Source organism: Scylla paramamosain, chromosome 43 (assembly GCF_035594125.1).
Source record: "Scylla paramamosain isolate STU-SP2022 chromosome 43, ASM3559412v1, whole genome shotgun sequence".
Lineage (NCBI taxonomy): Eukaryota > Metazoa > Arthropoda > Malacostraca > Decapoda > Portunidae > Scylla > Scylla paramamosain.
The window spans coordinates 7,282,284-7,296,819 of NC_087193.1; the positions used below are offsets into that span (position 1 = coordinate 7,282,284).

The window sequence follows — 14,536 nt, forward strand, 5'->3', positions numbered from 1 at the left end:
ATAACAAGGAAGATCAAAGAATGACAAAGAGGATTTAAAGACTAGAGAAGGAATTTATAAAGGAAGATAAGGAAATAATGGAATTTAGACTTTCTAATGCTCCACCTTCTGTGCCCCAGGGGACGTATAAGATTCACGTGGAGTCACCAGTGGGAGGGAAACAAGGCTGTGCAAACATTCAAGATAGAAGATTTTGTTCTGCCACGTTTTGAAGTCACTCTGGAATCCCCACCTTACATCCTGGCCACTGACAAGAGCCTCCAGTTACCGAGTTTGTGCCAAGTAAGTAGGAGCGGGAAAGAAACAGTGCATACATTTTTGATAAGAGAAAAGAGAAGGAATGAGAAAGAAAAAAAACAATGGACCCAGACAGTGATAAGGGACATGTCAAGGGTTGCGTACCATATCAAAGGCAATGGTCCTGACCAGCAACTCATCGCAGCTCAGAGAGAGGAATGGGGGAGGAAAAGGGAAGACATGTGGGGGTCTCTCTTCTCTTTTGGATTGCTCTTTTTTTTTTCGTCATTTTCTTTCAGATACTACATATTATTATTATTATTATTATTATTATTATTATTATTATTATTATTATTACTGGTAATAGTAACAATACTTGCTGTGTTTAATATGTTACGTTAATAAGAAAAATTATAACAACTGTGATATTTTGTGAGTCATTTTTTTCTTTTCCATCTCTCCTTTCTGAGTAAATCATGCTATTATTTTTTTTAGTTCTTGCTGTCTTCATTATGTAAGCTTTGAAATAAATAAATAAAACAACAATATTAATAATAATAATAATAATAATAATAATAATAATAATAATAATAATAATAATAATGCTTGTGACATATTAGGTACACGTATGGCCAGCCACTGAAGGGAGAAGTGACCTTTAAGATTGAGGCCACTGAGTACCATAACAGGCAGTCTGTCCTACTGCAGAAGCCGGTGAGTTCTGTAGCATTACCTTTATTCACCAGGCCGACCAAAATACTCTCTCTCTCTCTCTCTCTCTCTCTCTCTCTCTCTCTCTCTCCTCTCTCTCTCTCTCTCTCTCTCTCTCTCTCCTCTCTCTCTCTCTCTCTCAAATACCTTTCAGATATTGAGTTTATACAAGTAAAAAGAACTGACCCAATCTAACCTATACTATTTCAACACCCTTTAGATATCTGGGTGTCATGATTTCACCATCAACACAACCACACTGGTATTCAACACATCATCAACCATCAATGTGGTGGCTAAGGTGGTGGAGGAAGGCACGGGGCAAGCGGCAGAGGCTACTGGGCAGTTGGATGTGCAACGACAGGCTCTGAAGTTTAAGCACAAAGGAAATGAGGAGTATGTGAAACCAAATCTTCCCTATACTGGCCAGGTAAGATAGAGGAGGAGGAGGAGGAGAAGGAGGAGGAGGAGGAGGAGGAGGAGGAGGAGGAGGAGGAGGAGGAGGAGGAGGAGGAGGAGGAGGAGGAGGAGAAGGAGGAGGAGGAAGAGGGAAGAGGAAGAGGAGGAGGAGGAGAAGGAGGAGGTGGAGGAGGAAGAGGAGGAAGAGGAGGAGGAGGATAGGAAGGAGGAGGAGGAGGAGGAGATGCAGCATTTTATTGAAGAGAGTGTTCTGTGATATTTGTTCAGTATTAGTACATCTACTACTACTACTACTACTACTATTACTACTACTACTACTACTACTACTACTACTACTACTACTACTACTACTACTACTGCTGCTGCTACTTCTGCTGCTGCTCCTCTTATCACACCTTCTGTATCACCACCACTATCATCACCATCATCACTCTCCTCACAGTTCAAAGTCACACTGCCGTCGGGTGCACCTGCTGCTTATGAGCTGATGGAGATCTGCCAAAGAAGCACCTGCAGGAACATCACCAGTGATGCCAAGGGGATAGTGAAGTACATCTATCCTAAGTATGAGGACTTCTCTATAAAGGTAAGGGATGAAAACTGCCAGAATGGAATCAAAAGCATTTCATCATATCAACTTCTCGCCTCTAACTACCTGTTTTCAGCTTTTCTGTCTTCCTCATTATCAACTTCTCTCTTCTAACTGCCCATCTTCAGGGTCTCTGTTTTCCCTGTCATCAACTTCTCTCCTCTAACTGCCTGTTTTCAGCTTTTCTGTCTTCCCCATTATCAACTCCTCTCTTCTAACTGCCCATCTTCAAGCTCTCTGTCTTCCCTGTCATCAACTTCTCTAACTGCCTGTTTTCAGCCTTTCTGTCTTCTCCCATCATCAACTTCTCTCCTCTAACTGGCTGTCTTCAGTCTCTCTGTCTTCCTCCTCATCAGCTCCTCTCCTCTAACTGACTGTCTTCAGCCTCTCAGTTTTTTCCATCATCAACTCTCCTCTCCTCTAACTGCCTATCTTCAGCCTCTCATTCACTGCTGCAGTGTTACATCTCTTGCTATCTTCTATTGTTATTTTCATGGTCATCACATCATGACCATCTGTATCTCATGCCACTGGTGCAGTATTAACCATTGAACCTTCCCATAAATTAAACATTTCCTTTCCCTTGCATTCTCATCTCCAAACACCCAGTTCCCTTGCAGATATTATCACCAAACATCTCATTCCATTGCAGATCTCACCAAACACCTAATTTCCTTGCAGATCTCCTCACCAAAATACAAGCAAATTGAGAACCCTTCAAGACGGTGGAGCCCTATTATGTTTGCGTCAATCAGCACCCATAGTGTGAGGACCTACTACTCCCCCTCCAACTCGTCCCTAGTCATCAAGACCCCCGAGGTGCAAATGAGGTGCCGTGCTGGGGAGAAGCAGAACTTCTCTGTCTCGGTCATGTATGCTGGAACTAGGAACTCCAAGGCTAACTTTACTATACAGGTTAGTTGTGTGTTCTTACTTGATTGTGTTTTACAAGAGTGAGTCAAGTTCATTATGCCACTTTTAAAGTTGATTTTTTCACATTTGTCTTTGAAGCTATGAATACTCCTTGCACACACAACTTCGTCAGTTAGTGCATTCCACTGGCTGATTGCTCTGTCAGGAAAATTATATTTCCTCACATCTTTCTTTGTTCTTTTTTGTACAATTTCTTACTGCATCTTCTTAGTGTTGATTATTGTGTGTGTGTGTGTGTGTGTGTGTGTGTGTGTGTGTGTGTGTGTGTGTGTGTGTGTGTGTGTAACTAATGTTTTTACTGAAATATTTCAATGTTAGTTAATGAAACAAAAAATACATCACTTTCTCTCTCTCTCTCTCTCTCTCTCTCTCTCTCTCTCTCTCTCTCTCTCTCTCTCTCTCTCTCTCTCTCTCTCTCTCTCTCTCTCTCTCTCTCTCTCACAGCTTGTCTCTAGAGGTCAGATCCAGTATACCCACACTGAGGAACACATCCTTGCTGACACTGCCCCTCCCTATTGACTCCTCCCCTGCTCCTTATGCCCCTGCCCCCCACTGCTGAGGGCATAGCAAGGGGGGTGGTCAGCCTCCCCCTCACTATTCATCTAACAGCCTCTCCAACAGCCAAGGTATGTGAGGTATTTTTACTAATTTATCTGCAATTTATTATTATTAATATTATTGTTACTTAATCCTGTTATTATTATTATAACTGATACTGTTATTGTACACATTTCTCTTCCTATTCCATATGTTAAAAATAATAAAAAGATAAAAAAAAATAAAATTATAAAAATTAAGGAGGAAATAGAGTAATAGTGACAATGTAGAAAACAGATTAATATAAAATAAGGAGGAAATTATTTTGAACACTAATAACCAGAAAATCCCTCTCTCTCTCTCTCTCTCTCTCTCTCTCTCTCTCTCTCTCTCTCTCTCTCTCTCTCTCTCTCTCTCTCTCTCTCTCTCTCTCTCTCTCTCTCTCTCTCTATCTCTCTCTCTTTCTGTGTGTGTGTGTGTGTGTGTGTGTGTGTGTGTGTGTGTGTGTTTGTGTGGGTGTGCAGGTGCTGGTCTGGTACACACGGCAAGATGGAGAGGTGGTGTCAGCAATGCAAGAGATCCAGATCAGGAAGTGCCTGACCAACATTGTGAGTCTTACCTGGTCCAGCAAGAAGGCTGAGCCAGGCGAAGAGGTGTACCTTGACCTCAATGCCGCCCCCCAATTCCCTCTGCAGTCTGGGTGAGTGACCCGATCTGACCTGACAAAACCTAACCTAGCATAACTACCTCTCCTAACTCCCTATGTAGCCTGAGTGAGTGATCTGGTATGACCTGACCTAACCTAACATTGACCTTACTGCTGCACCCAACTCCCTCAACAGTCTGGGTGAGTGACCTGGCATGACCTGACCTGACATAATCTAACTTAACTAAACCTCACCTAACCTAACTTGACTTGACATGACCTAACCTAATCTAACTTGACCTCATTCTGACTCTCACCTAACAATACCCCCCACTTGACAGGTGTGGTGGACAAGAGTGTGGAGCTTCTGCAGTCCAATGAGGATTCCTTGACACTGGAGGGTGTGTTCAAGGTGGCCGAGAGAGCAATGGTCGGCAATGAGGAGAACTCACAGATCAATGATGGTGAATACTGCCGAGAAAAAATGAGTGAGTACTAAAGACATTTGGAGCTTGAGAATTAGTGTCTTGGATCTAGTGCATGCTAAAGACTTTGTATGGCTTTAGTAGTTTTTTGTGAGAACCTCTGAATTCCAAGTAAGTTGTTTAGTGCTTGCTAAAGACTTCATGTGATTTTTCAATGCTCTCATAATGGTATCTGAATTCCTTGTGCCATGAAAAAAAGTAGTGGAAAAAGTAAAGGGGTGGTAGTGATGATGTTCAAATCTCCCTCCTTCCTCTTGACTTTAACCTTTCCTTTTCTCATAGCTCCTTGAAAGTCTAAGTTCAAGACAAAAGTGACTATGTTTAAGAATGTGGGCTGGTTCATCTCTGTGATGTCATCTTAAATCCTTTCCCTCTTTCACCCACTAGAGAATGAAGGAACAGACACCACTGAACCTGGGCCACCAGGACAGCCTATACCGTTTGCTGCTGAGGAGCCTGCTGGAGTGGTGAAGAGGTCCATCTGGAACCCCTATGGGAACTACTACACTAAGGGTGTGGATGCCATTAAAATGTTTGAGGTAAGCAGTGCAGGACTGGATACTTAAATGACCTGTTGGATGAGTGGTGCAGGAATTGTACAAGAATTAATCATTATTCTCATTCTTTCACCAATAGTCTCTCCACTTCCCTAATGCAAGAGTTAATCAATATTTTCAATCTTTCACCCCTATTCTGTCTATCTCCCTAATGCAAAACTCAATCAGTATTCTCAATCTTTCATCCCTATTCTGTCCACCTCCCTAATGCAAGAGTTAAACAGTATTCTCAATCTTTCACCCCTATTCTGTCCACTTCCCCAATGCAAGAGTTAACCAGTATTCTCAATTTTTTTTTTTTATCTTTGTTGCCTCAGGCCAGTGTCCCTCTTACAGAAAAAAAAAAGATGAATATATAATATATAGTAATATGCAACCTGATTGGTAAGAATTTGCTTTTTAGTACTATTATTATTTCTTGCACTACTACTATTGTTATTACAACTGCAACTTCTTCCTCCCTGGCAGAAATCTGGACTGTTTGTGTTCACAGATCTGAAGGTGGAGACAAGACCATGCCAATTTCGTGGTGAGTGTTCCTTATTGGTATCTTGGGGGTAGTGAGGACAGTGTCTTCCTCAGCACTACATTAACTCAGAGAAATGGTCATGTTCTACAAACTATTGACAAAGATCAAGAGTTGGAAAACAACCTCCTCCTGTCACATCACTAGGTCTTCTTAGTCTCTGAGGAACTCTGAATTTAAAGCAGTTCATTAGTTCAAATATATATTTACTTTTACTTGAATCAGACATGAAATGCACTTGACTTTGTGACATCATTACTTTGGGGGACTACAAAGCCAAGTGCTGAGGGTGGTGTGACATCATTACTTAGGCCTTAGGGGGACTACAAAGCCAAGTGCTGGGGACAATGTAACATCATTACTTTAGGGGACTACAAAGCCAAGTGCTGGGAACAGTGTGACATTATCTTGGGAGGATTTGCACAAAAACTTAGGTGGTGGGGAGAGTGTGACATCATTCCTTTGGGGTAAAAAAAAAAAGTGCTCATTCAGGAAGGGTGTGACATAATTTCTTTGGGAGACTGTGCAGAACCAAGTGATGGGGAATGTGACAATTTCTTTGGAGGACTGTACAGAACTACATGCTGGGCAGAGTAACAACATTAATCTGGGGACTGTACAAAACCCAGAGCTGGGGAGAGTGACAACTTTACTCTAGGGGACGGTACAGAACCAAGTGCTGGGGGAGAGTGTGATATCATTAGCTACTCTGGAGAACTGCACAAAACTAAGTGCTCAATTTGGTGAAAGTTGGACAGAGTTGAGTCACCAGTGGGGAGGATAAGAAATAACACTGCCACCTTATCTCTCCACCAATGGGCTTCCTTCACAGCATATCCTACATTTATCCCGAACTTCACAACGGTTACAATGCTGCGGCCTACAATTCTGGCGACAGTGCCAGCCTTCTTCACCACCACCAGCACAAGACATCCCGTCACCACCACAACATGGCCTATCACTCCATCACCCTCACAGCAGGAGGAGTCAGCCACTCGCTCCTACTTCCCTGAGACCTGGCTGTGGTCACTGTCTCTCATGCCGTCAGTGTCTGGGTTGTGTGTTATCTTTCCAGGCGGGTTCTTTCAATGCTGTGCTTCTTGCAGTCTGCATCTGATTCCTCTGGTGGTGGGAACACACTTCTTACACTTCCCTAGTACCTGTTTTCTCTGGCAGTATCAAAGACAAAAATGGTTACTGTGTTCTGTGCTATCTCGCCAGCCACCCCATCTGACAACTAAACCCAATCAAAAGTAATTTAATTTGAGGCTGTGATAAGGTTCTTCCTCTCTTGAGCATCCTACCAAGGGTTCAATCCCCAGAAGCTCTCTCTCCTAGCTAGTCCTCTGATCAATTTCTGTTATATTGGTGGCAGAGGTAGAAACAGAACCCTACTGAGCTATATTTGTGTCTTCTTAGTGCCACAGTTACTTGTGCTAAATGTGAAGTCACTGGTTTGATTACATTTGTGTGTCCACTACCACAGTTATTTAAAGAGAAACAGTGAGGCAGTAAGGATGATGGAGGGATCAGAGATGAAGGCAAAGTGATGCAAAATTGCATACAGGGAGGACTAAGAGATTGCTCCTCTTTTCTCTCATCATTTTAATGTCTCTATCCCTTCTGCGGTAAGTGGTTTAGGTCCCTTCATTGTGATCAGCCTCACCAGCAGGAAGGAAACACTACCACTAGGCCACATCACCAAGAATATTCATGGATAACTTAGTCTTCCACAATAATTTTGTCAAAAACCATCATACATCTTTAGTAAACTTTTCCTATATACAGAATTGTACACTGTTATCAACACCCGCCCTAGAAGTTCAGTGTTGTTTATCCTGTCAGTCACTATTCAGTCCATATTGGTCATTAAATTGCCTTGTTATGGCTTCCAGAGAGGATCTACTACCACAGAGGCCCAATGCAACCTGTAGCAGCACCCATGGGTTTGCCATTCCCAGTTATGTTTCGTACGACTCATCGTGATTCTGATACACTTTGGAGAAGTTCCTTTGATAGTCTACTAGACGTGATGCCAGAAAGAGCAGAGTCATCACCCACTCGCTCCTACTTCCCTGAGACTTGGCTGTGGAAGTTGCTCCCCTTGTTGTTAGTGTCTAGGTCATGTCTTGTCTTTGTTAGTCAGCTCTGCAAGTCTCTGTCTCCTAATGTCACGTGTCTATCTCCTCAAAGGCAGGGGCACCACACACTAACACAACCCTGTGACTGCTCTGCTTTCATTAACGAAATCATTAAGAACCTTTTTACATTGGCATGATTTCAGAAGCTGCTCTCTCTCTCTCTCTCTCTCTCTCTCTCTCTCTCTCTAAAAAAAATAAAATAAAAGCCAAGAAACAAGAAAACTACTCTGATCTTCTTACACGAATATTCATGTCTTTATTGCGTCTCACTTTTTGTCTTTCCTAAAGCAACATCTGTGTTTGGAACTTTAAACCCAGAACACAAGATTATAAGGTGTATTTACAAGCTTTTATTTATTTATTTATTTATTTACCTTTTTACCTTTTTACGATCTCATTTTACTCAAGGGACGACACAATGCATCAATTTTCTATGCACCATGTCATGAGGAAATGAAGCTACCTACAATTACATCTTGGTCATCAATGAAGCAACATTCACAAAGCAAGTATATTTTCCAGAGTACGCATATTATTTTGTACGACTACGATGTTGCGGACATAGGAGGCACAACACTGCCACCACCTTCACCACCAAGCACAGCAGAGGCAGAGACATCAGACATTCGCTCTTTCTTCCCCGAGACATGGCTGTGGTCCCTGGCCCTCCTCCCGTCAGTCTTTGCTTCATGTGCTTTATTCGAGTGGCTGGTTATGTTTTATTGGCTGGTTGCTTCTTTCCTGGGTGGCAGGAAGGAAGTAACTATGCTTAGGAAGGTAGTGTTGGTTCATCAGCATCTTATTGCATGTTTGTTGATAGGGAACTCTAAGACCAGAATGTCCTTCCCAATGGAAACCAGCTATGCAAATGAAAATGGTGAATCTTAGGAATCATGTTGATGGTGAATGAACATTTTTTCAGAAATTTATATCCCACCACCACCACCACTACCACTACTGTGATGGTGCCAAGGGAGGACATGGCACAAGTGGCCACTTGCTTTCACTTCCCTGAGACATACATGGCTGAGATATATATGAGGGGTTGCACCTCCTCCATGAGTCTCTGTGTGCTGTGATTCATTCACTGGCTGGCTCTCTGTCCTTCTGGTCTGGATTCTTTCCTGGGTGACAAGGGGACAGATGAGCACTGAGTGTGTCTAGGAATGAGTCACCTGCATCTCCTCTCAGGGTTTCTCTAATTTTTCTGCTTCATTTTCCTATTTAGGGAATAACATTTCAGCATCCCCTGTGGCCTCCCTTTGGTTATCTCCCAAATAATGACAAATGTACATATTTTGTTTTGAATCTTTTCTTTATCATGAATATTTTCAGAATGCATGTTTTGCTAAAGCATATAGAGGCGTATGGTATTGTTTGCAGTCTAGTAGAATCATAATAGCAGGTACATTGCAAAGACATAACATTAACACTAACATTACAACTTTACCTTACCCACACTGTTATTCCACACAGCAATAAAGAAAAAGATCATGTCTCTCCGTGACAAAACACTGAATTAAACTTGTCACATTTTCTCTCCACATTCAGTAGTGTAGGTACACCACAAGACTAACCTCGCTGCCCCAGTAAGCGATGCTACCTCAAGACACATGGCTCTGCATTCCACACAAGCTAGGTGTTTAGTTGCAGCCACAACATGACACTCTCCTGCCCTTGGTGTGGGGATGCTCTTCTCTACTGATACAAGTATTTTTTGGCCTCCATTCCATCTCACTTTTCATCTTGCCCACAGGAACTTGTTTTTTGGACTTTTTAATACAGGATGCAATTGTGAGATGCACTTACATGCCTCTTAAGTTTCCTTTCCATTGTTAAGGTCCCCATATACTATCAATCATGACTGCACAATCATGGTGATTGCCTAAATAGTTCAATCATTGGCTTTGGCCACAAAATGTGCAATCATCAGTTGCTGTGTGTGCTTCATTCATCAAGATGAGTAGGGAGGCTGCATGTATTACCACTGTCCTTGCCCTTGAAATCATGGAACCAAAAAAATAAAATGAAGAAAAGTGTAGATGAAGGACTGACTTAAGAAAATCTCTTCTGTAGACTACAAAAATTTCCTACATAAAATTTCTGTTCTTGTAATCATCACATTTGATCTTCCACAATGTTGGGAAATTTCAATATAGATCAAGGAATTCCTGCCAAAACTCCTGAGTTTCCTTTGTAGTAGCCACAGCTGGTGGTGGAAGACTGCCATTTTTATTCAATTATTGCCGAACACCATCAATCATGATTGTGCAAGTGTCATGATTGATAGCTAAAAAATCACTGTGTTGGAACCTCTCCAATCATTTGCAATCCTTCAATTCTATCCACACACTATGGATATGATTGTGCAATCACCATGACTGTGCAGTCATGACTGATAGTATATGGGGGTTTTTATTTAATCCCTGAGAGTCACAGGGTGAGCACATTATACCTCGTCAACAAAATGTGAAATGTTGTGTCCACCGTTTGTCATTCCTTAGGGACACGTTTGCAATTAGGAATCATGTTCATGATACAAGAAAACCTTTTTCAGGGTTGGTATCACCATGGCTACGGGGGAATGCAGCGCTAGGCATAGGGATCATTGAAGTTCGCTCTCAGGGGAATTCACAAACGGGTATCAGAAAGAGCACCGTTACCACCACCTTCACAGCCAGGCACGGCGGAGGCTGAGATATTGGTCCCTCGATCCTATTTCCCTGAAACCTGGCTGTGGTCCCTGTCCCTCTTACCGTCAGTCCCTGGTTCATGTGGATCTATGCTTCTCTGTCTGATTTTCTGGGTGGAAGGTTCCTTCATGTGTGGCAGAAAGGCAGGTGTCCTGTGCTTGGGAAAGCTTGGGTTCCCAACTGTGTGTGTTTTCACATCAGGTGGCTCTGCTGGCTACACAGGTGCAGGTGTTTCCTTCCTACTGCACCTTGCTTTGGTGTGGGGATGCTCTTTGTGCTTGTATTTTGTCACCTAAGATTGAAAAGTTTTTGTTCCACCTGCAAGAGAGAGAGAGAGAGAGAGAGAGAGAGAGAGAGAGAGAGAGAGAGAGAGAGAGAGAGAGAGAGAGAGAGAGAGAGAGAGAGAGAGAGAGAGAGAGAGAGAGAGAGAGAGAGAGAGAGAGAGAGAGAGAGATATGCCAAATGAAATCTTGTGTCATGCTGTGGCAGCTGACAAGTTGTTCCAGCCAGTGAGGACAAGATGAACTACATCCACAACAGTGACGACACTGTCTGACCTGCCAGTCTGCAACACCACCAGACTGATGGAACTGTCGCCCTGCACTGTGCTAACTTCCTTTGCCCTCAGTGTGTAGCTCACATGGTGCCTCTCCTCCCTCTGGTAGTGGAGGCTTCACTGTCACTGTGGCACTTGCAGCTAAAGACACTTGCCACATCTGGAAATACTTCATTTGGCACCACCTCTGCAGTCCAGGCATCAGCTGAGCAAATACTTTTTATAATAATTTCTGACCTCTGTTTGGGGATTGATGCTTCAGTGGGCCTTCTCTCTCTCTCTCTCTCTCTCTCTCTCTCTCTCTCTCTCTCTCTCTCTCTCTCTCTCTCTCTCTCTCTCTCTTGGCTAGTGCCCCTCTTATGTTAAAAGAACAGAACCATGTATGAACACAATATCACATGCTAACTTCCTTTTTTAACAATGATCCAGAGCCATTCTGATGCAACTGTCTTCCTAGACCAGTGGTTCCCAAACTTTTTCTGATTGAGTACCACTTGGAGGTCCCACAGCATCACTGCATACCAACTGGTTCTAGAAAAACATATTTTGTTTAGATATTCATAATCAGAACTCAAATGAACCAACAACAAAGAGCACAAGTTTTAATGTGAGGAATGCAACTGTTTCTTCTCCACCAGCTGGTTGATGCATGGCATAACTTTGCTTACAGCACATAGGAAATCATGCCCAGCACAGCAAGACGGTTCTGGCTCTTTGACTTGATGCTCATCATGACTGAGAACTCCTGCTTGCATTCCCATGTAGAGGGGAAAATCAGTAGCTGGGGAACAGCACAGTGGGCTAGTGTTAAGTATGAGGAGGCCATGCTCACCAAGAAGTTTATAGGACAGCATTCCTTGTGCTTCATCTATGTTCTCATCAGACTGGATATCTATGAGCTCCTCCTGTTCCCTGGTCTCAACAGGCAGATCAGCTGGATCAACAGAGAATGGATCAGTGATGTTGGCAAAACATGTCATGTCCAGGAAGTAATGTATCAGTTCAGTCTTGAGCAGTGAGTGGTGATGGACGATTTCTTGGGAAAACTCGTCATTGGGCTCACCTGTCAGGACTTCAAACATTCTGTAGCTGTGTTTGCTGTCCACATTCTTCATCCAGAGGTCTAGCTTCTTGACAAACACTCCCAGCTTTGATAAGAACTCTGAGACAGTGCAGTTGGGCCCTTGAAATGACAGGTTTACTCAGCTGAGCCCCAAAAACTGAAAATCACACATAACCAGAAAAGTGCTCACATACCACCTGTGAGGCCCTCACATACCACTTGTGGTAAGCGTACCACAGTTTGGGAACTACTGTCCTAGTCACTTTAACCATGAGGGCTTTAAGATCTCTTCTGCCCTGGACACATTCACCGAAACCACCTGACACTCCTGCCATAGCCATCTGCCTCTTCTGCCACCACGTTGAAACAATTCACTGTTTCCATAGGGATGTTCTTACCAGCCACTGCAGGCTTGCCAAGGACAGGCTATGGCCCCATCAGCAATGAGAAGGAGGCCACTCACTCCTATTTCCCAGAAACATGGCTGTGGCAGCTGTTACTCCTACCATCAGTATAATGTTTATGTTGTGCTGTGCCTTTCCACAGGTTTATTTGGTTCTCTTTCTCCTAGGATGTGGTGGGATGTGGTGTCCCTGAAGTCTCAATACCAGTTCTGTATATACTACTTGAGGAAGCTGTGGGTCATATTATTATTGAGTCAGCTTTTATTTTATTTTCACAAACTGCAATTGACAGTGATCCCCGTGAGTTTGTAAATAAGTGCAAAGTTCCTCATCAATTGGGCTTTTAAATTTTCAGTTTTTGCAAGGTGTGGGATGAGTCTTTATCTTCCTGTGTCTTCTGCTGCACTCCACTAGCCATGGTCTCAATTTTCACCTGATATTGAGAGAGAGAGAGAGAGAGAGAGAGAGAGAGAGAGAGAGAGAGAGAGAGAGAGAGAGAGAGAGAGAGAGAGAGAGAGAGAGAGAGAGAGAGAGAGAGAGAGAGAGAGAGAGAGAGAGTTATGGAAACAAAATGAAAATATCTGGTGTGTTTGTCAAATATTCACAAATGGAGGAAAAAAATAATTGTTCATGATTATATTTTCCTTCCACATCTCATTCTGCATCCTTCAGTCACTAGACTTTGAAAAAGAACTAAGAAAAACATTGATAATTAACCACACATCTCTATTTCCCATCTGTTTATTTGTCTTTATCATTCACTTCTCTATCTTCCATCTGTTTATTTCTTTGTCACTCACTCATTCACCATCTCACATTCCTGTCTCCATTCCTTCCTCCCAATCACACTCACTCACCACTAACAAGCACCCTTCTTTCAGATGTTTACTATTATGAAAGTGGTATTATAAGTGATGAGTTAGTGGAGCCAGTATTTGCTGTTGGGTCAGTACTCCCAGCACCAGAAGCAGGAGAAGAGGGAGAGGCAGTACAGTTGCGTTCTTACTTTCCCGAGACGTGGCTCTGGGAACTCTCTTTCATTCCGTTAGTATCTGGTAGGAAAGAATGCTATTGCTTACTTGTTGCTCACTGTTCATATAGTTATTTTTCAAGTCCTCTTTATTCTCAGTTTGCAGTAGGAACAAAAGAAAAAGGAGCACCAAATTGCTTGCTTTTCTTTTTGCTTCTTCACATCATTAATTGCATCAAATATCTTTTGATGATACTGCTGGTTTACGGAAGAAAAGGCAACAATATTACACATGGTTCCTAACTTATAAACATTTGAGTTATGAATATCCACTGATACAAACAAGAAGCCTGGCTTCGAAGCAATCCTGAGTTTAGCACTGTTGGTTTGAAAGAAAACAAGTGCAAACCTTGAGAGGGTACTGTATGCTAAAAATATTTACAAAAAATAACAATTTCTGTACATACCAACTCATGAACACCCGTCTGGAACCTCATTCATAAGTAGGGGAGTGTCATTACTTAGTTTTGCTTCCTCATGTCTTATTTAGTTTTAGTTAATTTAATTCTTATTTTTTTATAAGCTTCATGAATAATTGCTTTAGACTTGCTAAGTCAAACTCAATAGGCTTGTTATGGTGGCAACCTTTGTGATTCAGTCTGCCTCATTGTGACCTTTTTGATTTGCCATCCTGAAGACCTCTCTCTCTCTCTCTCTCTCTCTCTCTCTCTCTCTCTCTCTCTCTCTCCTCTCTCTCTCTCTCTCTCTCTCTCTCTCTCTCTCTCTGGCCATGGAATTTCACACATGAGCTCATCTCCAGAAACTGATGATGGCCTTTCTTTGCAGCATTTGTGTCACTTAGATTTGCCTCTCGCATGGCAGCGAGAGTTGGAGGACTTACCCGTTTCAAAAGCAGAACAAGAGGGTCTTCCAATATCGCCCTCCAGATCATATTTTAGTGCTGGACAGGAAAGAGAAGTGGTGACAGAACAAGCCTTCCTCACTCCTTTAACCAGACACTTGAAGGAGTCAGCCACTCGCTCCTACTTTCCTGAGGCCTGGCTGTGG

At 42.7% G+C, this 14,536-nt stretch overlaps 1 protein-coding gene across 1 annotated transcript in view; it reads left to right on the forward strand.

The window, feature by feature from the left end:
* The window catches only part of LOC135093480 (alpha-2-macroglobulin-like protein 1), a 34,171-nt gene that overhangs the window by 5,317 nt on the left and 14,318 nt on the right, over positions 1-14,536 (forward strand). The window contains 15 exon segments of the mRNA XM_063992760.1: positions 120-155; positions 157-264; positions 266-282; positions 858-951; positions 1,169-1,378; positions 1,811-1,954; positions 2,639-2,872; positions 3,335-3,403; positions 3,406-3,516; positions 3,952-4,101; positions 4,103-4,127; positions 4,415-4,561; positions 4,946-5,097; positions 5,584-5,644; positions 7,537-7,750. Of these exon segments, the coding sequence (XP_063848830.1) occupies positions 120-155; positions 157-264; positions 266-282; positions 858-951; positions 1,169-1,378; positions 1,811-1,954; positions 2,639-2,872; positions 3,335-3,403; positions 3,406-3,516; positions 3,952-4,101; positions 4,103-4,127; positions 4,415-4,561; positions 4,946-5,097; positions 5,584-5,644; positions 7,537-7,750 (1,772 nt within the window).